Genomic DNA, 26,050 nt, shown 5'->3' on the forward strand with positions numbered 1-26,050 from the left:
TGTTTCTACAGTCGTAGCCTCTGTAACTGAAGCACAGGTCCAAGAAATGCACAGGGGTTGAATGGACAGTGAGTCAACAGAGAAGAAGAGGTCAGAAGGCAAAGCTAACAGGCTGATATGGACATGCACAAGTAGAACCACAGGTATCTGTAGTTGCTAAGGTCCGCAATCTTCAACAAGAGTACGTGGACCTCAGAGAGCACTGTCTTAAGGGCAAATGGGCACTCATAATTTTAAAAGAATTTGTTTCTAGATCCTTTCTTAAACTAACCTTTCTTACAACTGACCAGTCTGAGAACATGCCTATGTGAAGGTGCAGGTTTTCCCTTCCCACCTCCCCTCTATCCCCTTCCTCTAAGAAAGTCATTCCTTTTGTCCACCTAGAATCTTACTATGGCATATCACCCTGGAGTGTTGAGCCTTGGGACACCAAAACAAACTCAAGTGTGGATGTTGAAAGTGAATATTTCCAACAACTGGGCATGAAGTTCGTTTGTAAATCAAGTGGTTTCCAGTTCTTTGCTTTTAGCAAAATTGAAGAGTGATTTAACTGAATTGTCAGGTAATAGATTATTAAACTTTATTTTTGTGTGATGTATCAAAATTATAAGATATACTTATCTGTGTTGCAAGAAGAGTTTAAAGAACTGAGGAAGGTTGCTATGATAAAATTGTTTCCATTCTCATCTACTTATTTATGTGAGTAAGCTTTCTCAGTGCTTATGACTATTAAAAATGAAAAATGGGAATAGAATCAACACTAAACCCTATTACATTCTAGCAAAATATGTGTGTGTATGTATATATCGGAACTCACTGAAAAAATGTTATTAAAATTGTTTTCCAATAAAATTGCTTATATTTAGTAAACACTTATTAGAATTTGTGCTATATTTATGTTGGTATGATAAGCTTGGTACTACTAAGAGTTGCAACAAAAATTCAATCCAAAAAAGAATGAACACTGAGAGCAGCAATGTCCAATAGAAATACTATGCAAAGCATGTAGGTAAGTGAAAATTTTCTACCTTAAAAAAGATTTAAAAATAGATGAAATTTATTTTAAGAACATTTAACCCATTATGTCTAAAATATTATCATATAATCAATATAAAATATTTTTTTTTAAGTAGGCTCCATGCTAGGCATGGAGCCCCAACATAGGGCTTGAACTCATGACTCTGAGATCAGGACCTGAGCTGAGATCAAGAGTCTGATGCTTAACCGACTGAGTCACCCAGGCGCCCCTCAATATAAAACATTTTAATGAGATATATTACATTCTTTTTTTCATGCTAAGTCTTTGAAAGCCAGTGTGCTTTAACATATGGCACATCTGAATTCAGACTAGCCATATTTCACATGCTCAGCAGCTTTAAGTGGATACCATACTAGATAACACAAGTTAGAGAGTTAGGATTAAAATTAAAATTGCGCTTATAAACATTTATTTCCTTGCAAAAAGTATGGTAAGGTGATCGATAAAAGCCTTTCAAGCATAAAAATACTACATTAGTATAAACTCTATGGGAGAAGTAGCATAGAAATATAGAAATATGAGCTTTTTTTAATTGATGGTGGTGGGAATCAAGTATCTATGACACTTAGGTTCCAATTGATCCCCTTAAATGATATATTTATAAAACACTAGATATTATATACTTCACAATCATTTAACCTAACATTGAAAAATTCTAGATGTCAATTTCAAATGTGAAAGATTGTACAGTATTTTTAAGAATCAAAATTATTTTGGGCATATGTGATCAAAATTGTTTGAAGAAAATATTGTCCTAGGTGGAGCCAGCTAAACAGAGCCAGAGATATGGGCGTCACAGGAGCAGGGTTGGGGGAGAGGATGGAAGGCAGTAACAATGAGCCGCAGAAACATAAGCATCATGGAAGTCAAGGAAGCATGAAAAATCTAAAGACACACGTTGTTATGGCTACAGAACATCAACTGACACAACTGAACAGAGAATCATGGTTAAGATATTAACTTCAGGTAAGTGCACACTGGAGAGAAGAGCCAGCCTGAAGTGGGACAGCACCAAGAAGAGGGGAACCCAGTGGTCTGCTGATAAGGCTGGTGACTAGCACCCACCCGTGTATGAACTGGAGTTTCAAGCTGTCCTCAGGAGCCTTTTCTCTTTTGAGGAAGGGCACTGCATGGTTTTTCTCTTTACTTTGTTGCTTTAGCTGAGGTAGATCTTCTTTGTAAACCTTAAAGCATAGCAGAAACATTTATTCGAGACTCTCCAGATTTCAAACATATTAATATCTTGGCATTTTCAGATCTTTAACTGTAGGAAACCAAGTTTTTGAGAAAATAAGTAGCTAAAATGGTCACCAGAGACAAAGTCAGTCATTATATAATGATAAAAGCGTGAATTCATCAAGAAGATAAAACAATTTTAAATACATACCCAACAGCAGAGCACCCAAATATATAAAGCACATACTAAAAGAACTAAAAGGAGAAATAAACATCAGTAGTGCAATAGTTGGGGGAAAATGTCTCTCTGAACAATGGATAGATGATCCAGACAGAGAATCGACATCAATGGAGAAACAGTAGATGAAGAACACTGCAGACCAAATAAACCCACTAGAGACATATACAGAACATCCCATCTGTCAGCAGCATAATAATAATATGCATTATTCTCAGGATACATCATATGTTAGCCCACAAAACAAGTCTCAACAAATTCAAGAAGATTGAAACCACATCAAGAATGCTTTCTGGCCACTGCGGTATGAAAGTAGAAATCAAGAACAGGAAGAAAGCTGGAAAATTCTTAAGTATGTGGAAATTAAACCATACACTTCTGGACAACCAATGGTCTAAAGAAGAAATCAAAAACTAAATTTTAAAAATATCTGAGACAAAAGACAATGGAAACACAACATTACTTATAGGATACAACAAAAACAATCCTAAGAGGAAAAGAGGAAAGTTTGTAGCTATAAACACATAAACTTAGAAAAAGGAAAACTCTCAGATCAACAGCCTGACAATATACCTCAAGGAATAAGAAAGAGAACACACTAAGCCCAAAGTTAGCAGAAGGAAGGAAATAATAAAGATTAGAGCAGTGATAAATGAAATCGAAAATAAGACAATAGAAAAGGTGAACAAACTAAGAGTTGGTTCTTTGAAAAGATAAACCAAATTGAGAACATAAGAAATGAGAATGAATTTTACTTTCTAACAAAACTGTCTTGAAATACCTTTCGAATCATTGGGATTCTAGATCATCTTGAGTTTAAGTAATGTATATTCAGAAAATATATTAATTTTCTGGTAAATAAGAAAGGATATTATTCAATAAAATTATCAATAAAAAATCAATAAAATGTTCTGCTATATTTCCTCTAAGGCAAGAAATCTCTTGATGATTCTGACATTTGCAAAATGCAGACCCCATGAATCCTGGTGATCACTCTTTGGAATAATCTTCTTTTGTGATCTCATGTATCTTGACAGATCAGACTCTGAGATTTAGAGCAAAGCTCTTCGTCTAACCTAGGATCTAAAATGTGCAACTAACTCAGAGAGCATTTCCTACAATCGAATCTAAATGTAGATAAAAAGTAATCTGTTTTCTTATCATGTATTCATGCCCTACCATCAAGAGATAGCAATTTAACACATTCAAAATGAAGTAAATCTATTAATAATTGCTCACCCTCATAAAGGAAAAATTCATGTGATAGAGCTTTATTATGATATATTATTGTAATAAAGTCTCTGGTTTAGGATTTAACCAAAAATCTTTAAAATAAAAAAAAAGGAAATCAGAAGATACCTCATTACTGCTTTGTCTATTGCAGATGCAATGAACTAAGCTTATAAAAGCTAAAGTTAATTATCCATCTGAGCCCATGATGCTTTTCTTCAGCTCATCAACTACTCAAGAGAAATGAATTTTGGGCTTGGCATTTCTACTGCATATTTGAACAATTCTCATAACCTAACCTCTGTGGACCTAAAATTCCCATCTCTAGAACAGAATAAAACTTCCTGCTCAAGTAACACAGCAACAAAAAATAATGTAAATCAAATAATATAGATGAAAGATTTAGAAAATAAGATGGCAGGGGGAATACATAAATCCTAGGCATGGATTTCAGTATAGACAAATCTTTCCATTCTTAAACCAGCAGCTTTTTGCTAAATACAAAATTCCCAACAAAAGAAAATTGCCTTTTCCCCCCTAAATTTTATGTTCACTTTGCATAAATTCCATTTCCCCTTGATATCAGGGTATAATAGTGTTTGGCGTGTGCATATTTCCACGTTAATAATTTCCTTTCAATCCTCACCTTTAGTTTTATTGCATAACACATTGTATTGATGCACAGTCAAGCTGATTTAGTCACGAACTTGACCCAAACCATCAGTTGGACTGCCTTTGTACTAATTTTTCAAACACTGAATCAGTGAGTGATGATTATGGGGTGAAAAAAAAGTCATCTGGAAAGGTTTCAGCGCTTATTGCTGAGGCAAAGCCAAGCAATACACAGAATGTGCACTTTGGAGAGAAGCCCAGATCCACATTCTTCTCTTAATACCCTGGGTGATGTGGACGTGGGCAAAGTCCTTAACCTCTTGGGGTTATCGTGGGTTGGACTTGGTATATCTAAAGCACAGGATCTAGCCCTGTAGAGCCACATGACACATGGCAGCTGCCACAGGCCTGTATGGTTAATCTCCATGGGCAACACTGACAGTTGCTATGTCTGGAGCCTGAAATCTTATTCACTCCATGTTCATGTACAGAGTCTGCTTCACATACGTCTGTGAAATGACAAGGAAGAAAATAGAACACCTATGGTTATCAACCATAAAAAGTGACAAGTCCCCAGATTCCTGTGAAGGACTGCTCTGTTTAACACTCACTGTTTAGCATTAAAATGAAATGTCTGCTTTCAAAAACCTAGGACCCAATTTGATTATGATTGTGTAACTTTTCTACTAGAGGTGAATTCTGATGTGAGATCATGCGTATTGTATTTGGGCTTTTACTTTAATTAAATGGATAATGGTCTTCATAATGGTCTATGTAAGTTGAAAGAGGAAAGCAGGGTACCAGTTCCCTTCCAAATGACCATGGCTCTGAGGCTACCAATTCTGTAAAGAAAACATATGCTTTTATGATGTTAAGAAAATGAAAATTCCTGTAGCTTACTTGCATATTTTTCTGCAAAAAAATATTTTAAAGTTTTGGGTGCTAGAGAGGCAGAAAACCCTGCATGGGGTCAGTTTTAAAATTTGCTACTACCTCCCACATAAAAAGTTTTAATAATGTGAATGGGTAAAGGCCTTATTTTCAATCTGTACTTAAAGACAAGAAGTAAGTGATTTCCTTATTCTTGTCTTGATTCTCTTCTGCATAAGTACCGGCCATTTTTAGTGCAACATCCAAATCCAAGGAGATCGACATTCTGGGCTGTAAAGCATCTGTTTTGAGGCTCTCTGCTTACTGACCTGGCGATCATAATTGATTTGAGTTTCTTGCTCAATATCAGAGTCCAATTCTGGCACATCAGATAAATCCGAATCAGATTCTTCACTGTAGGAATCAGTGCCACCTTCTGTAGAAACACAACCCATGAGAAACAAGCAAAAGTTCTAAGACCCAAGACAGCTTATAATATTTTATTTATTTATTTATTTATTTATTTATTTATTTATTTATTTTTTATTTTTTTTTTATAGAGCAAGTTGCTTATAATATTTTAAAAAATATTTTCTTTACTTTAGCAAAGTCAATTTAAACATCATTATGCCATTGTTTTACTTTGATGTAGGTTCTTAAAACAACTACCCCACCCCCCACCCATCTTTTGGTTAAGATCAGCACATTCCCTTTCAGGAGTGTTAACAGACCAGGACCACTACCTCCTCCTACCGCTCCCTGCAAGATGAACCCATTTCCACACTTCTATGAGATAACAAATCTTTGAGTTTTAAATCTTACTTTGAGGGGATCCCTGGATGGCTCAGCAGTTTAGCACCTGCCTTTGGCCCAGGGTGTGATCCTGGAGTCCCGGGATCGAGTCCCCCATCAGGCTCCCTGCATGGAGCCTGCTTTTCTCTCTGTGTCTCTAGAGCCTTTCTCTCTCTCTGTGTCTCTCATGAATAAGTAAATTAAAAAAAAATCTTAAAAAAAAATAAGATAAATCTTACTTTGAAAAGAGAAAAAAAAAAAAGACAAAAGAAATAAAAGATCAGGGAAAGGTTCTACCAAAACGAAGCCTGGAGCAAAAGGAAATCCAACTGTTTAGTTCAATAAATATCCCCTTACTCTTTTGCCGTCATGTCTACCAAGTGGTGGTAATTGCCACCATCAAAATCTGCAGAAACTCTCCTGATGAAAATATTTCCTACCTGGTTTTAAATTGTATCGCCTGGCAATCACAGTAAATAGATGCCATCTATTTCTGCTGGTATCACAGTAAATAGAAAGACTACACATCCACTGAAATGGAACACATTCGTCCCAATTGCAGTCCAATCTTTGAACTTCATTATGAAGCCAACACCTACTCCCAAGGTTACTCTGTCTCCCTGCTGCCTCACCACGGAGACCTGCCACAGTTTCAGTTGTCCTAAAGAGGCTAAATTGTCTTTGTTCCTGTTATTCTCAAAGGCTAATTCTTCATGTAAGCCTTTGACCTTCAACTTGTATGGCATAAACAAAATCCTTTGAAGGAAGTTACCCAACCGACCCATATGTGTCTCAAAGGTTTTTTCTTTTTAATTTTAAATTTTATAATAGGAATGAATTTTTCAAAACTGCTTTAAGTCTTTATCTCCCGAAGAGATGTTAAGACATTCCTTGAAATTTTTATTGACAAAAAATGCTGAAAAAGTATAATTGGTTTTACCCTGGGGTGCTGTTTCCAACAGACCATTGCTGACACCTTCTGGAATAAATCTCCACTGGAAAACTGAGTGGTCAGCTCCTCCCGTGCTCAATACCCACTGAAAGTCATGGGACCAGCGGACATTTGTGACATGTGCAGAATGGCCCACATACTTTCTAAATTTGGCTCCTGAAAACATATTTTTGAGGAGAAGATTAGTAATGAAAAAAAATAAAATTCACTGGTTAAAAAATTCAACTCCTATTCATGTTGAAAAAATAAAATCTTTAAGTATATTAGAAAATATAATTTTCAATATTATGTATCATAACAAGCAAAGGCTTCCAAAATTCTCTCAATGATTCCAGTATGGATTAGTCTAAAAATGGCCTTAAAATTTCAGTCCTGTAGCTGAAGACACGTCTCAACCTGTTCCAGATAATGGCTACTGCTTCACTGATTCTGAACATAAAACACCTAGGAACGATTATCTTACATTCTTATTTAAATACAAGACAGGAAGTCCTTTGCAATAGGGAAACAGAGAATAATTCTGTGGGGAAAAAAAGTCAAATTATTGTTCAAGGTCATATGGATGTAGTGCTGGGAGAATGAAATTGTGTTCCCTTGCACTGATTGCTTTACTCAGTGAACACCATCCCCAGGCAATGAATGCAGAAGGAAAGCTCTCGGCACTTACTGCTTGTAGCTGTACTACTAAGGTCTCGAGTACAGGGTTGGTACAGGGCAGCACAAAGGCAGTCATTGAAACAAGCAGGGTCCATCCTATCATGTGGAAGCCTAGTACTCCAAAGGCTATGGGAGAACTCAGGAGGCCAGCAAGCACCGCATCCCTCCTTCAGAAACAGGCCCTCTGAGGGAACCTCTTTAATGGGAGAGAAAGCCATCTGTTCGACTAAAACGTGTTTCAAATTCAAATGCTCATTGGAGAGGTAATGCTTTAAGTGTATGTGAAGGTGAAAATGACCACACTATTCAAAATACCACCACCGAGCTGCCCCATCTGAGCACTCTACTGTCTAAACACGAGATGTGATTATATTTTGTTTATTGTTACTTCCTCAGAAGAACAAAAGTTCCATGAGGGCAGGGAATTGTGCTTGATTTGTTGATGGATCTCCAGCCTCTAGAACAGTACGTAACAAATGTTTATTGAATAAAGGGAGGCCACATCCATCTCTTCCCAGGCTTTGCTTAGGACACTGTCACTTTACAAGGCCTCCCTTTGTTCTCTGAAATACGAGGAAGTCTCAGGCCTCTGCCTTCATCTCCTCTCTGATGGCCGTCACTCCCACGGCTGTAAGTACCGTTGATATGCCCTCCACTGCCAAACATTCATTTTCTGATGCTCAATTCTCCCTGGATTGCTGATGGCCCATGTGCTATGTCCACTTCGATGTCTAACGGGTGCCTCAAACTTATCGTGGACAATACAGTCTGAGGAGTTCCCCTTTTCCTTATCCCCTTCTCTCTCTCACACACACAGACACAGCCTTTTCCATGCTCATTTTCCCATCTTCATAAATGGTGCCACCAGCCACCCCCCTGCTCAAGCCAAAAACTTACGAGTCACCCTCAGTTCCTCTCTTTTCCCACATCCAATCCATCAGCAAGACCTTCAGCTCTATCTAAACACTGTTTCCTAACCTCAGGCATCTGTATTCACATCTATTTCTAATACTTTTGTCCAAGCCACATCGTCTCTTACCTAGATTTGTGCAAGAATCTACTTGAAGCCTCCCCTTCCCTAACCCAACCCACATGGTATCAAGGTGATCTTTTAAAAACTTAGATTGGTTATGTCACTCCTCCATTGTAAGCCCTCAATAGTTCCCCACCACACTTAGAATAAGACCCGAATTTCTAACAGTGGCTATAAGGCCCTTCATGACACGGTCCCCACTGCCCTCTCAAGCCTCTGATTACACAATGCTCCCCTCATTCATCACACTCCAGCCACGCTGACTTTTGTGTTTCTGTACTGCATCAAGCTCATCCACGCTCTACTAAAACCCAATACTTTTCTTCTCAAGGTCCAGAGTTTATGCAACCCATGTCTTACAACATCCAGGACACTTATTTTAGGAGGGAGTTCTTCAAGGACTGTGTGGGTACATATATGGCTGTGTTTGTGTCAAGGATTAATGGGGCAGCAGCACACAAGTCAGTCAAACAGGAGAGCCTTCCCTTGGAGAAGGAGTGGTGCCAAGGTGTTAAGACATGGCAAATGTCCGTGAGCAAGGCTTTGGATTTTTCTGTACAGTGATGGTCAAACAGAATGTAGTCTAAATGACATCAGGGAAAATTATCAGTATCGACACTAGTTATTTCAAAAGATTTAAACACTGTCAAAATGAAATGAAAAAAATCGGTTTGGCGATGTAAAAGTAAAAACCACTGTCAGCATTTTCATTAACTGCAGAACACTCATGTCCGCATACTGTGCAGCAGAAGCCTACACACATTAATTGCAAATGTGTCAATTAACTGGATTGTGAGTTTTATTTAATCACTGTGGAAAACTACAATGTTTGCTCAGCCTCCACACTTCTCATGGTCACCAGCCCTTGCTCATGGGGAATTCCTGCCACTGGTACCCTGGGCAACAAGTTCCACCAACGGTTACTGTTCCTGTCAACAGCACGCTTTTCTGAACTTCCCTGCCACAAAAGGGAAGTGTGTGTGAGTTCAGGCACACAAAGGCCACAAAAGTCTGAATGTCTCTGAGGCAAACTGCAAGATTTATAAACCGTGTGCCATGAAAAGTAGAACAAGTCAATTTGCTATGAAAATATGGATACTTCCGCAGACTGCTGAGGTGGGTTTTATTCCTCCCACCACACTGTCACTCAGCTGTCAACCTTCCCTTATTCTGCAATGTCTCCTGTACGCCAGCGTCCTCAGGGGTGTTTTACACATCAAGGTGTCTCACTTGGACAGACAGCACTGCTCAGTGCCTCCCTCGCCCTCCCTCATTCTCATCAACAAACCCACCATCTCTGTTTCCATTCCTGTTTCAAGGCCCAAGACCACCCTACAAGGCGGGGTGATACGCAGGAAACACCAATTCTTGGCGAGTTAACTTCTTCCCAAGTCCTGATCCTCGAGACCCACAGTATTGCTTCTGGCCCCGGTGATGTTTCTGGTCAGTTCCCTCATTCCTTCTGGTTGCCTAACTCAAGTTCCTCAAGTACATCGCTCAATCTGACAGGATAGGCCCTGTCTCAAAAGACCCATCAGGGAGAGAAGAGTGTGAATTAGGCATGTTGAGGTAATTTTGTGCCTCAAGCATTTTAAAGTGATGGCCATTTTGTCAAGTGTAAATGATGGCAGCTTTGCTGTGCATTTTATATTCAATTCTCAACTGTAACTGTTGCAGCTTCAAAACTGCCAGTTAGCCGAAAATGACCTTCTGATGACATTTTTCAATCCCTTTCCCTTCTTAATTTTAAAATCGTTCAAGTGAGCGAGTTTTTAGGCCACAGCACGTCCCCACTGATCACTTTCTGAAGATCAGGTTTTCAGGGTGCTGGTGGGCGGTCTCAGAAAAATCTGTGTAGGGGCTTTGGCTCAGCTTTGTAAGGAAGAAAAAGACAGGGTCATTACATGGCTATTCCAGTCACATCCTACAAAGTCTGAAGATGCCACAAAATTGACGTGACAAGATTTTAACAATAATAAAACAAAACAACAAAAGGCAAGGGGAGAATTTTCTTGAACCAAGCTTCCCTCTCAAAAATTTCACCAGTTATGTAAATTAGCTTTGCAAGATTAGTGCTACAAGGGGTCTGCGAACTGTGTTATCACCACAAAAATCACCTTTAGATTTTTATCTTAGATTTTTATCTTAAGTATGTCTAGAGGGACTTTGCTTGGCTTTCCATGTATAAGCACAATTAGCCGTGCAGCTTAAAGGATTTTAATTGCAATATTTTAATGTAATACATAATTTAAATTATGAGTGTTTATTTACATAAATAAAAACAAAACTAGGACTTGTTTAAAAAATGAAACATAAAGCTTACGAATCACAAACTGGCTAGAAATAACTCTAAACAAATTATGCCTTAAATTTGTAAAATTCTGTATTTTAGAACATCAAAAGTAAATAATATCAGCAACATATTTTATCTGAAAGTGTAAAAGAGTAAAAATGAATACAAAAATGAATAATCTGCAAGAAGAGACAAAAAGAAAATCAGTCTTAATTACACTGTGTACACATTCTAGATTAAATACTTATTCAGTGAAATCTCTCTTGTGGCCTTACCTTTCTTGAGACAAGGAAATTTAAACAATTTAACCAGTCCAAAATCATCGCCGGAAACCAGCACTGAGCTGTTGTAATTTGCATCCACGGAATTGATGTCAGTGACATCCGTATACTTTGGCCAAATTCCACTCACTTCAGGGCCTTTCACACACGTCCAGGAGGCCCAGGGAATCCCTTTGATTTCTTCTTTGCTTGTTAAAGGCTTCCCAGCTGGAAATAATCAACACACAGTAACATAATGTTTCATTTAAATAAAAAGCACATTCTAATTTACTTTATCCATTTTTCTTATAAAGGTTTAGAGAAGTTTAATAAACCAAGGAAACTCAAGATTTTAATCTCTTTTCCCAATTGGTGACTTTTTTTCTTCCAGCATGGTTTAGAGAGAGTGCATGATCAAAACTCAGATACGGAGAAAAGAAAGAAAATGATCATTGTATTTACTGTAATATTTGAAAGTACTATACAGATAGTATGCTTTGTATTATTGATGAAAAGATTTTTATGAAATCATATATTTAGTCACCAACATTTTGCTACGTGTTTAAAAATTTATTCTGGGGCAGCCCAGGTGGCTCAGTGGTTTAGCTCCACCTTCAGTCCAGGCAGGGTCTGATCCTGGAGACCCAGGATGGAATCCCACATCAGGCTCCCTGCATGGAGCCTGCTTCTCCCTCTGCCTGTGTCTCTGCCTCTCTCTCTCTATCTCATGAATAAATAAAATCTTTAAAAAAAAAAGCTTATTCTGAACTACTTTTCATAATTCGAAGAATCATAGAAGTGATTTTTTAAAAAAATTTAGGCTCCAATAATTAGTGTAAATATTTAATGGATATTATTTAAATTTAAAAGCATTAGACAATGAAAATCCACCATTTCTGATGAAGTAAATATAAGCAGTTAGGGAAAATAGTTCTGACAGTTGTGCCAAAAATGTTCTCAAGTGTATGGCACAACTCCCAGTGTGTACCAAAGGCTGCTGAGGGACGTCACCCAGGTGCATGCAAAGGCAGAAACACACGATACACAAATGCTTGGGAAAATGTCTAACCATATACAATTTTAAAATTCAAAAATCAAGACAATTTAGTGTATTATCTCGTAGTTTCTTCTTCAAAAATAAACAAATGTTTTCAAATAAAGAATCTGCGAGAACAGACACTCTTATACATTACTGGTACGATGTCAAATACTGGCATGCAGAAATTCTGGACTGTGACAGCATCCCATAAAAATTCATTCAGACGACCATAAAATCAGAGAGCTGACACACCATAGTTTTTAACCCAGCATTCCTCCTTTGGAAAATACAGTTCAAGGAAGTAACTCAGGAAAGAAAATATATCTTATACAAAGATATTTGGAGAGGCACCATCTGCACCAGCAAAGAAACCAGAAATGAGCCCAAATGCTCACTAACAGAAGGACAAGAAAGCAAATTATGCTATTATCACTGAGCAGGATGTTACTTTGTTATTGAAAATGATAAACATGTATTCCATGATTTTTCACATATGGAAAATATATATGAAAGAATTGCAAGCAAAGAAAGTAGACACACAGAAATATGTACCTAGTGATGGTGCGCTGATGAATTTGACAGAGCAGAGATTCTTTTAGAAGCTGAAATTACATTGGATGGTATATATTATTTCCTAGTAAATGATTTTTCAACAAAAAGATTAAGAAAATATTATTTGATGACAAGATTCATGATAAATACTAAAAATATCCCCTTCTATCAAAAAAAAATCATAGGCAAAGATTACAATACAGAAATTTGCCTTTTATGTCTGCCATTGTAGTGTAACAAACTAAATGTCACTAAATATTATAGAAGTCTGATGAACCTCTTCTAAAAAAGAGAGTGGAGGTGACAAGTAAAAATTGTGTTTTTTAGGGGCACCTGGGTGGTTCAGTCGGTTAAGCGTCTGCCTTCGGCTCAGGTCATAATCCCAGGGTCCTAGGATCGAGTCCTACATTGGGCTCCCTGTTCAGCAGGAGCCTGCTTCTCCCTCCACCTCTGCCTCTCCTCTATCACTTGTGCTCTCTCCCTCTCGCTCGCTCTCTCTAACCTACTCTTTGTCTCACTCTCAAATAAATAAAAACTTTTTTAAAAATTGTGTTTTAAATCCCACTTAGCATATTTCAATAAATGATATCCTAAAGACTTCTATTTATGAAGAACACAGATTTCGGACTAAAACTATCATAGCAAATGAGGAACATGCATACTGGTACATTTAGCATTTTTCAGTATCTTTACATTTAGCATTTTTCAGTATCTTTCTAGGATCCTTTTCCTTTCACTTATCTTTAGGCGTTCTTTGTAACTTCTAGGTGTATATCCTTTGCCCATTATAACCATTGCAAGCATTTCCGTCCAGTCTGTGCCTTGTCTTGCTGTGACCCCTTTCATTGTGCCTTGAGTTTTTATTTTAATATGTTTCAATGTATTAATCTTTTCTTGGAGAGTTTGAGATGTGGGGGGTGGCGTCTCTGAAAATATTCCTTGCCCTGAGATCATGACGACAGTCATACATGTTTGCTGCATGTGGTTCAAGGTCTTGATTCTCTCCAACGCCCAACACCCACGTAACTTACACGGCATCTTGTAGAAGAGGCGTTCTCCGGCGCCATCATTGGTCTGCAGGTACTTGCTATCCAAAGACCAGTCAATGTGTGTGATGAAACTAAGGGACTTGCTGCATTCTCCAATTTTCTTGTATCGCTGGGCAACGGCATACACGTCCACTGGGCCGTCATTGGATCCCACCGCGAGGTAAGAGCCATCTGGAGAAAATTTCATTTCATGAATGACTTCTTTTCGATCTTTGATATGAACCACTTCTGTCATATCTCTATAAGAATAAAGAGCAGCAATAAAAGGGGATAAGCAGCAAATCTAGAAACAGGAACCCAAGCCACGTCTTAAAATGTGTATGTCAGAGAAAAGGCTGTTTCAAAAGGGAGAGGACACCTACAGGAACTCCGAGATTAACTGCTGAAGAAAGATAGAAGACACCATTTCATTTCTGGCCATTTTAGGCAACATCAACCAACATTTTAAATGATATTTTGGGTTTCCAAAGTAAAGACAACAAAACTTAATGAAATGCCTATTGGCTTTCATGGTCAATTATGTATTATTTTTCCCTAAAACTTTGTGCTTTGAGAAATTTGGGGTTTGTGAAAGTGTTTTAAAAACATGTCCCGGAGGAAGGTAAACTACATCAGGTTACTTTTTCTCAATGACTTTTTTTAAATGTTAAATTCTCATGTAATTATTTAATCTTCACCACGAAAGGTCAACAATGCATACATGTATCAGACACTGGAATATTTTGTGTCCCTTCTGATCAGGTTCTGGTAAGAACTGCTGCCCTCATTGGAAAGTTGCCACCATGAGACAGAATTGTGACTAGCAGGTCCCCTGTGCCAGTACCAACAACTTCTTCTATTCCCAACAAACTCAGTGCACAAATAATGGCAAATATCAGCTTCTACATGGTAATTGTCCTCACTTGCTATTTCTTATTAATCACATTAGAGTTTACTGTAATGTCATCAAATAGAGTTTTGGGGGATATTTTTGGCTGGGAAATCCAACAAAAAAGAAAAAAATCTGGTAATCGGCCATCTCTTCAGACCATCCGCTAAGCAGAGAAAGAAAATGTTGCCCACCTACTCAGTAATCACTTATGTGTGGCTGGTAATGAGAATTTAGTGTAATAAACTACGCCAAGATCATTTTTCAAAGCTTTATAGAATTTTCTATGTACAAAACATGCAGTGTCTAATTTACAGCTTCATTTTCTTTCTGTAATCACAAATTGTGTAAGCCAAAAAAACAACCAGTGTGCTTAGAGAAATTACAAGTGTGAGTCATAATTTTTGTCCAGTAAATACAGGATGTTAATAAATATGAGATACTCCATCTTCTTTTTCATTATAAGTGGAAGAAATCCTTTACTCAAGCTTACCTCTAAAAATCTGGCACTGCTGGAGACTGCTTTATCATTTCTTTCTCTTTTCTTGGCTTCCTACAAGCCCATAACCCCTTGGGACTAGCTGTGCTTGGAAGTTCATTATTCACTGGATTTTAGAAAGGCTCACATACAATATATTATGTAACATCCCCAGTATGAGTTAGGGCAGCACCCCATATTAACCACATTAATATTTTTGTAGCATATCGCATGATAATTATTCCTATTGAGAGATTAATAGGCATAAACAGTCTCAAATCAGTTCATTTGGTCAAGATGTGCTGTCAAATAAATTACCCAAGAACTTTGGATTTTTGGAATGTTTGGATTTAGGAATTACAGATAGGGCACTGTGAATCTAGAGTGTTCTATCTGAAAGAGTAAAAGCATTTTTCCTGAAGTCCTGGCATACATTATGGCCAGGAGAACTAGTTTCAACAAGAGAGCATTTCTGATATCATTTTCCATATCGGTACATGCCTGACTCGGAGCACAATGAAAGAGCCATCCTTCATGCCCAGGGCCAGCTGAGATCCATCGGGGCTGAAAGCCACACTGCGAACTGCTTCCTCCATGTTACAGCGGGCAATCAAGGCATGGTCGGCCAGGCTCCACAGCCTATGCACAGAACAAAGTAAAAACAAAACAAAATCATGGTCCAGATGGAGGCATGCTCCTGAAAATGGGGAGCTGCACAGTGAAGAGCTTACTGATCCCTGAGGCAGCCTGCACCGTTGGGCCTAAAGCTCATGGTAGTCTTTCGATACCTCGTCCATTATTCATCATCTCACGCTGTTTTTAGCCTTGTACTATTTTAAGCAATGTAAGCTTTGCCTTACTAACATGCAGAAACTATCACTCCCCAGTAGACTGTGCCATCCTTATAAAATCCCTAAGCTGATCTTTCTCAAGAAATTAGGACTTAGACTCTTCTTAAATTTCAATATTCAGTGTAAAAGACTGTTTGTAATTTTAGCCAAATTCATAGTTAAGGGGAATATGACAAATTCTGACAGGGCTCCTTGGAGATGTTTGCAATTCTAAGACACATCAAAGTTGCCAAAATATAAAAGCCAAAGACTTTCCTTGAAATCATTTCTATCTGGATGTGTATAAATCGGGTATCTCAGGTGCTTGAGCAACATGGTGGCACCATTTTGCCTGTTGAGAGAAGGCTCAGAGTCAAGGAAGGTAAAGGAAGAAAATAGAGTAAGTTGAGTAAAGAAAAGCTTTAAACCAAATAAATACTTATGCCATGTGGAGACAAGTGTGATCTTTTAGATTGAGGGGGCTTCAGAGCTTGGTAGAGATCACAAAATGGATTTACTTTTGGATTTATACCTCATTAGTGAGTACACTGTGCCTTGATCAGATTCACAGGCGTACAGTATGAACAAGAGCAGAGGAGAAGCAGGAACCTCCAGTCTAGTCTACAATGTTCTAATTCAGCTATTAGAGCTCAAAAGCAGTAATCAATCACCAATCGACCCAGAAGCCTCTCCCTGCCACTGGCAGGCACTCTTTCTGGCCTACTTGTTGTTGGGCACATTTAAAGGTCAGCAGCAAATACAGAAATACTGAAGTCAGGGCACAGCCTTCCTCAATACCTCTAAACCTATGATCAGCCTTTCAACAGTCACAGAGATACTGGAAGTATGCTCATTTTGCTCATTTTATGCAATGCTGTGCTCTCAAAAAATAACAAATGATCCACAGCAAGAATCCTTGAGGCCCTAATAAAATTGCCTGTTTTCTTAGGAACAAGCACTTTCCTTTGATTTGAGGACAATGTTCAAAATTCCATCTGAGAATATGCAAAGAAATACTTGTTTACTCACACACTGAAGAGAATCCTGAAAATCAGAAATTTAAGTCCTGATGAAGACAAACTCATGAATTCACCAATGGAGATGAATGTCTATAACAAAAGTGTGAAATGCCATGTGTAGCCCCCTACAGAGGACCCAACATACAAGGGAGAAATATAATCTTACCACAAATGAATGCACATCTTCAACTGAAAGAGAAATGGGAGCCTATCTAACTAGTAGCAGTGTATTTTCACTTCTCAGAGCATTTTCATGACTTAAGATGAAGCCAAAGAAAGATAGCAACAACAAAATGCTAAGAAGCCAAGTGTTGTTGAGCTAAATGTCTCAACATTCCTCTTGGAACTTGTGTGCTTCTGTACTATGGTTTATCCTTCTCTTAAATAACAAGCAAATTTGGGCACAATAAATCTGTAATCCCAAGGCAGTCAGGGAGATGACAACTGCCATTGCCCAGGCCTGACCTGACAGAGCGGTCGTCACTGCCTGTCACAGCCAGTGGCTTCTTGGGGTGCAGGGCCAGAGCCCAGAGCTCCCCCTCACAGTGGCCTTGCAGGATCAGCATTGGCTTGTCTCGTTCGCGCACGATCACTTCAAATATCTCACTGTCCTGGGTCCCTGCTAGAAGGCGGTCTGCTTTCCAGCACACGCTCCGGATAGAGAGGCCTGGTGAAAATAAAGAAATAAAATAAAAGCGTATATTCACACCATTTACAAATAAAGAGAAACACCTAAATATCGTTTCAGCAGGATAGCATCTAATGCCATGCATCTTAAAAACCCTGGAAGGGGAAATGTCAACTCCACACACCATTCTGTATTATTTACCATTTCCTTGCATGTGTTGGTCATTTACCCTGCTCCTTGTGATCTTGGTTTTACACACGAGTAATCACTCCCATCTGATGTAGGGTAACTATGTGTTTTTTACATCAGCATGTATTTTAAATACTACATCTTAAAACGAGTGTGAGGAGAAATTGGTCTTTAGGAAAACCGACCCCTTTTTGAAATAATGTACTTCTGATCTGCTGTGGAAAAGTTAAGAGTCACTTCAATCTTTAGGATGCTAACACTGTATTAAAATTACATGTGGGCGATACTACAGAATGGTTAATTGCCATATTGGGTAAGTTTACTATGTATTTGATCAGAACCTAGACTCATTTTGCTGGATAAACAGATGTACCATGTCCCAGAAATATGCAAATGAAACTAATTTCAGTCTCAAAATACCACCAAACATTTGTCAGTGAAGATGCTATTCTCTTCTGACTTAACATTTTATAGAATCCTCTCCAAAAGCACAGTACTCCTTTGAAATACATCCTCTCCACACAGGTCTTCATTTGCCTGCCTGATTTTCTATTTCTTGGGCTTCTTGTGGTCTATTTTGATCCTTTACTGGGTACGTTATTTATTTACTTAGTGCCTTTTCTCATGCTTGAATTAGAAATACAGATAGAATCCTGCTTTCATAACTACTTTAAATACAGCAGGAATGTGGTAAGCTTTGAGACCTGAGCTGTCCCTCCGGTGGGCCTCGTGTCTCTGGTATAGAAAGTACCAGAACTCAGATCTCAAGGCTTTAGTCCTGCTCTACTCCTGATTGGCCAGACACACCAGGGAGTGTCCCTTTCTCTGTGGAAACCAGTTTTTCTCCGCATTAAATGCAGACTGTGATTATGGAGACCACATAACTTATCACCTATGTTGGGACCACTCTGAAAGGCAAATTAAACTTATGTACTTTAAAAATATTTACTTTTTAACCAAGAAAGCAGCTTTACCGTGTTGAAGTAAACATTTCTATCAAAATATTTTCAAATATGAAATTATAATTACGCTTGAGTACCAACTGATAAATCCAGAAGATGGAGAAGAGGCAGAGCACAGAGGATTTTCAGGCCGGTGAAACTATTCTGTACAACACTATAATGGTAGAGACGTGTCATCATACGTGTGCCAAAACCCACAGAATATGTAACACTGACAGCGAACTCTAACGTGACCTCTAGGCATTGAGCGATGATGTGTCAATGCAGCTTCCCCCACTGTAACAAACGTACCACTCTGCTGGGGGTGTGGATAGTCAGGAAGGCCGTGCATGTACACTGGCAGTGGGCCTAGGAGAAATTTCCATACCTTTCACTCAATTTTGCTGTGCACCTAAAACTGCTCTAAAAAAATTAAGTCTATAAAAAAAAATCCAGGGGGCGCCTGGGTGGCTCAGTCAGTTAAACGTCTTGTCTTCAAGACAAGATCAGGTCCTGATCCCAGGGTTCTGAGATTGAGCCCGATGTCAGACTCCCTGCTCAGCAGAGTGCCTGCTTCTCCCTCTCCCTCTGCCTGCTGCTCCTCCTGCTTGTGCTCTGTTTCTATCAAATAAATGAATAAAATCTTTTTAAAATGTCCAGGATAAGTGCTAAGCCAAATGGAATGCTGGGACAAAAGAAGGGTTAACTGGGGCTATATGGACATACTAACTATAATCCTCACCTTAATCAACTCACAGTGGTCTTAAAAGGAGCCAATGAGATGATGCATTTATTTATGAAAAAAAGTATTTTTTTTTTTTAAGGCACAAGGCTATTTTTACATGCAGTAACTCTCTTTACCCCTTGCTCTGAATTCACTGTGTGTGCCTTGAAATGGAAGGAGACAGCACATAGGCAGATTTATTATTCCTGCTTTGAGTAGTAAGTAGAGATACCTTGGCAACGGCTAGTTCAGGGTCACTCAAAATCCTGCCAGCAAACATCATGATGGGCTTTCAAGGTTGGGAAGGACACATATGTGGTGAAAGCAGCCAGGCTAAGATTGCAGAATGACAGGGCAGGCAGCTCAGCGGTAGAGGAATCTCTGCCTTGTAGCAACCATCTTTTTGCCCGATCCTTTCTTTGTCCTTCTCTCTTTTTCACACTTTTCCAGAGGTTTAGTTACCATTTTCTAATTAACATATTCCCATTTCTTTCAGGACAAGAGTGAATTTGTTTGCCTCAGTTGGCTTTGGGTCACTTACAATTTCTTTTTACAGAAGAGGTTCATTTTATTCTTCAGAAACAAGAAGAGGAATAGTCTATTCCAACATCAGCAAAAAAATCAAATAATTTACTTTTTATTATATTTGTTATCCATTTCCTCTCACTAGTGTGTGTGAATATAAGAGTTTTCTCAGTTTTATTCACTGTTGTATCCTCAGTACCTAGCCCAGTGCCTGGCATGCAGCATATGTTCAATAAAAATGGTTGACTAAAATAAAACATGAGAATCACAGACATTTCTTGTGTCCTTGGAAATACCAACAAATAAAAGATAACATCCTCATCCTCGATGAAAACACTGAAAGGAAGGAAGGACATATTCATTCATTTATTCAAATGGTTTTTATTAAGTACCTACCATATACTCAAGACTACAGCTTGGACAGTGAACAAGCCAGGCTCATGCCCCAATGTTTAAGACTTGCATCTGGGAGATAAGCCTCCAAAATATTTAGCTTTGAAAGCCAATAGGGCTTCTATCCATGAGCTCAACAAGGCTATAGTAAACTAAAAAGTAATGGTTCATTGTGGCTCTCCTCCAGGGCCCTGTGCAGAGGAAACAGAAATACCCAGTCTTTCTGTGAAAGAGGACTATTTGCTTAAAGTTTCAGTCTGAAGGGGAGGCATCTAATATAATACACACCTAAAGGCCTACTGAAATCCTCTTCAAAGACTGGGGAGGCTAGGGGATGCTACATTTGCACTTTCCCTCTGCCTTGTTCCAGTTTGCTGCAATCTCTTGGAAATAAGCCTGTGCACACAAGGGCACCATGGATTTTGTAGCTACTGCCCAAGAGCCATCCTTGAGCTCCTGGCTCTGGAGGCCAGCAGTGCCTACAATCCTGGCTCCCAAAGCACCCTAACAAATGGAGAAACAGTTCTTAATCAGCTACCCCCCAAGGTAGCAGAGACAGAGCAGAATGAGAATCCCAGTCTTTCTATGGAAGAGACTCTTAAGTTATCTTCATAGCAGTGGCCTGAGGGGCCAATTGAGAAATACATACCTCTATCCTCTCCAGAGACCAGGGAAGCCACTGGCTACCATCTTTGCACTCTCCCTCTGTCCTGCCCCAGGTCATCAGTGTCTCAAAGAAAGGAGCTTATGCTCAGGTGTGGCACCCCAGCTTTTTTGGCTGGCCCCCAGAGGATACGTCTCTTGAAAGCCTGGTTCTAAAGGCCACCGGAGCGTATGTTCACAGGTTCAACAGCATGGCAAGCAAACACACAAACAATTCTTAACTTAGCTATGACCCCAGGGCTCAGTGCAGAGAAAACAAACAGAAATGCCCATTTCCTGCTCTTTCCCTGAAAGAGGTATATGTACAAACTTTAAAAGCTGCTACCTGAGGTCTGGCCTCCAATTAGACTGAATATAGGTGCTAAGATCCTCCCCTTTGACACTGACAGGTCCTGGTACCCCCTCAACTACTAGGAAAGACAGAGGACCAAGTATGCTGTTTATACAATCATAAAGGGTTAAGGGACAACCAAGACCTAGGGCAAATTTGAACAAGAAGATTCATCTACAGGAGGGCATCTCTTTAAGACCTGGAGAGGTAGCTGTTTTATCTAATGTAGAAAAATCAACAAAGAGAGTCAAGAAAAAACAAACAGAAGAATGTGTTCCAAATGAAAGAACAAAATAAAATCTCAGAAAAAGCCCCAATGAATTGGAAATAAGTCATTTACTTGATAAAGAGTTCAAAATAACAGTCAACAGATGCTCACTGAGCTCAGGGGAACAAAGATTAACAAAGTGAGAATTTCAACAAAGAAAGAAAAAATATAAGAAAGTACCAAACAGAAATCACAGAGATGAAAACAATAACTGAACTGAATAATACACTAAAGGGGTTTAAGAGCAAACTAGATGAAGGAAAAAGATCAGTAAACTCAAACAGAGGGCAGTGGAACTCACCCAATCAGAGCAGCAAAAAAGAAAAAAAAAGAATGAAAAAGCACAAAGACAGCTTTAGGAATTTATGAAACAACACCAAATAGACTAATATTGGCATTATAAGGGTCCCAGAAGGAGAAGAGAGAGACAATGGGGCAGGAAACTCATTTGCAGAAATAATGACTGAAAATTTCCCTAACATAGGGACGGAAACATACATTCCAGATCAAAGAAGTACAGAGAGCTCCACATAAGACAATCCAAAGAAAACCAAGACACATTATAATTAAAGTGTCCAAAGTTAAAGATAAGGAGAGAATCTTAAAAGTAGCAAGAGAAAAACAATGTGTTTTGTACAAGAGAAGTCCCATTAAGACTATAAGCTGATTTTTTAGCAGAAACTTTGCAGGCCAGAGAAAGTGGCACAATATATTTAACTTGCTGAAAAAAATAACTGCGAAGAAGAAAGAAGAAAGAAGGGGGGAGTGGGGGAGGGGGGGGAGGAGGAGGAGGAGGAGGAGAAGAAGAAGAGGAAGAAGAAGAAATCTAAAACATCCCAGAGTATTGTCTATTGTTATGCATGCTTATATCTTATGTAAAAGTAAACAATAAAAGAAATGCATGGATGGAATAGATGCCAAATACAAGATGGTGTAAACTTCTAGAAGGAGGGAGAAAAGATTAAATGAGAGAGACAGATATATAGACTCCTACTATGTCTATGTTTCATTATAGTTTTTAAAAAGATTTAGAACAAATAAGGTAAAAATGATAAGATTTGCCAAACCTGGGTAGAGGGAATCTGGATCCTTGTTATATGATCATTCTTTTAATATGTTTGAAATATTTCATATCAGGTAAAATAAACTATCTTTTAATATATATATAAAAAGAAAAGAATTGACAACTAAAAATACTTTATCTGACAAAGTCATCCTTCAGAATTGAAGGAGAGAGACTTTTCCAGACAATTAAAAGCTAAAAGTCTTCATCTCCATTAGAAGAGCCTGACAAGAAACGTTCTGGGGACTTCTTTGAGATAAAAAGGCACCAGTCAATAATAGGAAAACATATGAAATTATAAATCTCACTAGTAAAGGTAGATACAGAGTAAAATTCAGAATAATTTAATGTTGCACAGGTGGTGGGTTAATTACATATAAAAGGGAAAGTTAAAAGGCAAAAGTAAAAACAATTATAATGATTTGTTAATGGACAAAAGAAAAAGATGTAAGTTGGGACATCAAAAGCAAACCATGGGGGATGCCTGGGTAGCTCAGTGGTTGAGCATCTGCCTTTGACTCAGGGCATGATCCTGGGTTTGGGAATTGAGGCCTGCATCGGATTCCCTGTGGGGAGCATGCTTCACCCATGGTCTATGTCTCTGCGTCTGAGTAAATAAATTTTAAAAATTAAAAAAAAAAAAAAAAGCACGGGAGGGAGAAATAAAAATGCAGAACTTTAGAATGTATCCAAACTGAAACTATCATCAACTTAAAATAGACCGTTATAAGTTGTTTTAGGAAAGCCTCATGGTAACCACAAAGCAAAACTATAGTGGATAAAGGAATCTAAGCATACCACTACACTGCAGAAAATCATCAAATCACAAAGGAAGAGAGCAAGAGAAGAATGAAGGAATTACAAAATAGCCAGAAAACAATTGACAAAACAACAGGAAGTAATACCTGTGAGTAATTACTTTAAATGTAAATGGATAAATTCTGCAATCCAAAGATATAGGGTGGCTGATAGATTGAAAAAAAAATAAGTAAGACTTATCTATGTGTTGCCTACAACAGATTCACTTCAGATCTAAGGGCACACAAAGACTAAAAGTAAAGGAACAGAAAAAGGTATTCCATGCAAACAAAAACCAAAAGAAATCTGGGATACCTATACAAAATAGGCATGAAGACAGACTGTAGTAAGAGGCAAAGAAGGTCATTATACAACAATAAAGGCATCAATCCAACAAAAGAATATATTTGTAAATGGTTATACACATATCATAGGAGAATCCAAATATATAAAGCAAATACTGACAGACCTAAAGGGAGAAATGGATAGCAATACAATATAGTAGCAGAGTTTAATACCCTACTTTCATCAGTGGATAGATCATCCAGACATTAAATCAATAAGGAAACATTGACCTTAAATGACACATTAGACCAGATGGACTTAAAAGACATTTAAAGGACATCCCATCCAAAAGCCGCATAGTACACATTCTTCTCAAGTGCACATAGAATATTCTCTAGGACAGATCATATGTTAGGCCACAAAACAAGTCTTAATAAATTTAAGAAGATTGGAATCCTATCAGGCATCGTTTCTGACCACAGTGGTTTGAAACTAGAAATCATTGACAAGAACAAAACTGGAAAATTCACATATGTGTGAAGATTAAACATGTTAGTGAACAACCAATGGGTCATGAAGAAATCAAATGAGAAAAACATATAGAAATAGAAATCCAACATGCCAAAACCTAGGAGAGGCAGCAAGGGCAGTTCCAAGAGGGAAGTTCACAGCAATAAAAGCCTACATTAAATAACAAGAAAGATTATTAAGTTAACAACCTAAATCTATAGCTCAAGGAACCAGAAAAGAAGAACAAATGAAGCTCAAAGTTAGGAGAAAGAAGTAAAAGATCAGAGCAGAAATAAATGAGGTAAGAGACTAAAAAAATAATAGAAAATATCAGTGGAACTAAGAGCTGGGTTTTGTTTTGTTTTTTAACAGATAAGTAAAAGACAAACCTTAAGCTAGACTTACCAAGAAAAAAGAGAGGACCCAGAAAAAATGAGAAATGAAAGAGGGAAGGGGCAGCCAGGGTGGCTCAGCAGATTAGCGCCACCTTCAGCACAGGGAGTGATCCTGGAGGCCCTGGGGTCAAGTCCCACGTCAGGCTCCCTGCATGGAGCCTGCTTCTCCCTCTGCCTATGTCTGTGCCTCTCTCTCTGTGTCTCTCATGAATAAATAAATAAAATCTTAAAAAAAAAAAAAAAAAAGAAATGAAATAGGAGGCATTACAACTGATATCACAGAAATACAAAGGATCCTTAAGAGACCTCTATGAAGAGATATATGCATACAAACTGGACAACCGAGAAGAAATGGAAAAATTCCTAAAAAACATCCAATCTAAATTAAGTAGAAAATATGAACAGACCAGTAACAAGTAAGGAAATTGAATCAGTAATCAAAAACCTCCCAACAGAGAAAAGTCCAGTATCAGATGGCCTCACTGGTGAATTCTATGACACATTTAAAGAAAAATGAATATTAATCCTTCTAAGGTACTTCCAAAAAAATGTATGAGGAGGAAACCCTTCCAAACTGATTTTATGAGGTCAAGACAACCCTGATACCAAAACCAGACAAAGACACCGTAAGAAAATTATAGCCCAGTTTCCCTGATAAATATATATACAAAAATCCTCAAAAAAATATTAGCAAACCAGATTCAACAATACATTAAAAAGTTCATATATCATGATCAAGAGGGATTTATTCCACAGATGGAGGGATGGTACAGCATCTGCAAATGAGTCAATATGATACACCTCATTAACAAAATAAAAGATATAAGTTATATGATCATCTCATTATACAGAAAAAGCATCTAACAAAACTCAATATTCATTCGTGATAAAAATTCAACAAAGCATGTATGGAGGGAATGTACCTCAACATAACAAAGGCCACACATGAGAAGTCCACAGGTAACATTATACTCAATGGTGAAAAGCTGAAATCTTTTTTCTAAGATGAGGAACAATACAAGGATGCTCACTCTTCTCACTTTCTATTCACTTTTATTTGTAGTATTTGGAAGTCTTACCCAGAGCAACTGGCAAGAAAAAAAAAGACATCCAAATTGGAAAGGAAGAAGTAAAACGGTCGCTATTTGCAGATAACATTTGATATATAGAAAACCCTAAAGATCACAAAAAGACTTAGAACTAGTTATAAATTCAGTGAAGTTGCAGGATACAAAATCAACACCCCAAAATCTGCTGCATTTGTGCATGCTAAAAATGAACTATCAGATGCAAGAGAAATTAAGAAAAGAAACCCATCCACAATTGCGTCAAAAAAAAAAGTAGGAATAA

The 26,050-nt window shown here is 38.1% G+C and overlaps 1 protein-coding gene across 1 annotated transcript in view; it reads right to left on the reverse strand.

The window, feature by feature from the left end:
- Positions 1-4: 4 nt before the first annotated feature.
- LOC140629760 (echinoderm microtubule-associated protein-like 6) overlaps positions 5-26,050 on the reverse strand; it is a gene marked incomplete at its 3' end in the record, with an annotated part of 56,579 nt that continues 30,533 nt past the window's right edge. Inside the window, exons 4-11 of the mRNA XM_072819339.1 lie at positions 17,453-17,654; positions 15,640-15,777; positions 13,775-14,031; positions 11,168-11,380; positions 6,898-7,065; positions 5,495-5,601; positions 2,105-2,223; positions 5-26 (exon numbers count right to left, since the gene is read on the reverse strand). Of these exons, the coding sequence (XP_072675440.1) occupies positions 5-26; positions 2,105-2,223; positions 5,495-5,601; positions 6,898-7,065; positions 11,168-11,380; positions 13,775-14,031; positions 15,640-15,777; positions 17,453-17,654 (1,226 nt within the window). The remainder of the gene's footprint in view (positions 27-2,104; positions 2,224-5,494; positions 5,602-6,897; positions 7,066-11,167; positions 11,381-13,774; positions 14,032-15,639; positions 15,778-17,452; positions 17,655-26,050) is intronic.

The sequence above is a fragment of the Canis lupus genome, unplaced genomic scaffold (assembly GCF_048164855.1).
Source record: "Canis lupus baileyi unplaced genomic scaffold, mCanLup2.hap1 Scaffold_125, whole genome shotgun sequence".
Lineage (NCBI taxonomy): Eukaryota > Metazoa > Chordata > Mammalia > Carnivora > Canidae > Canis > Canis lupus.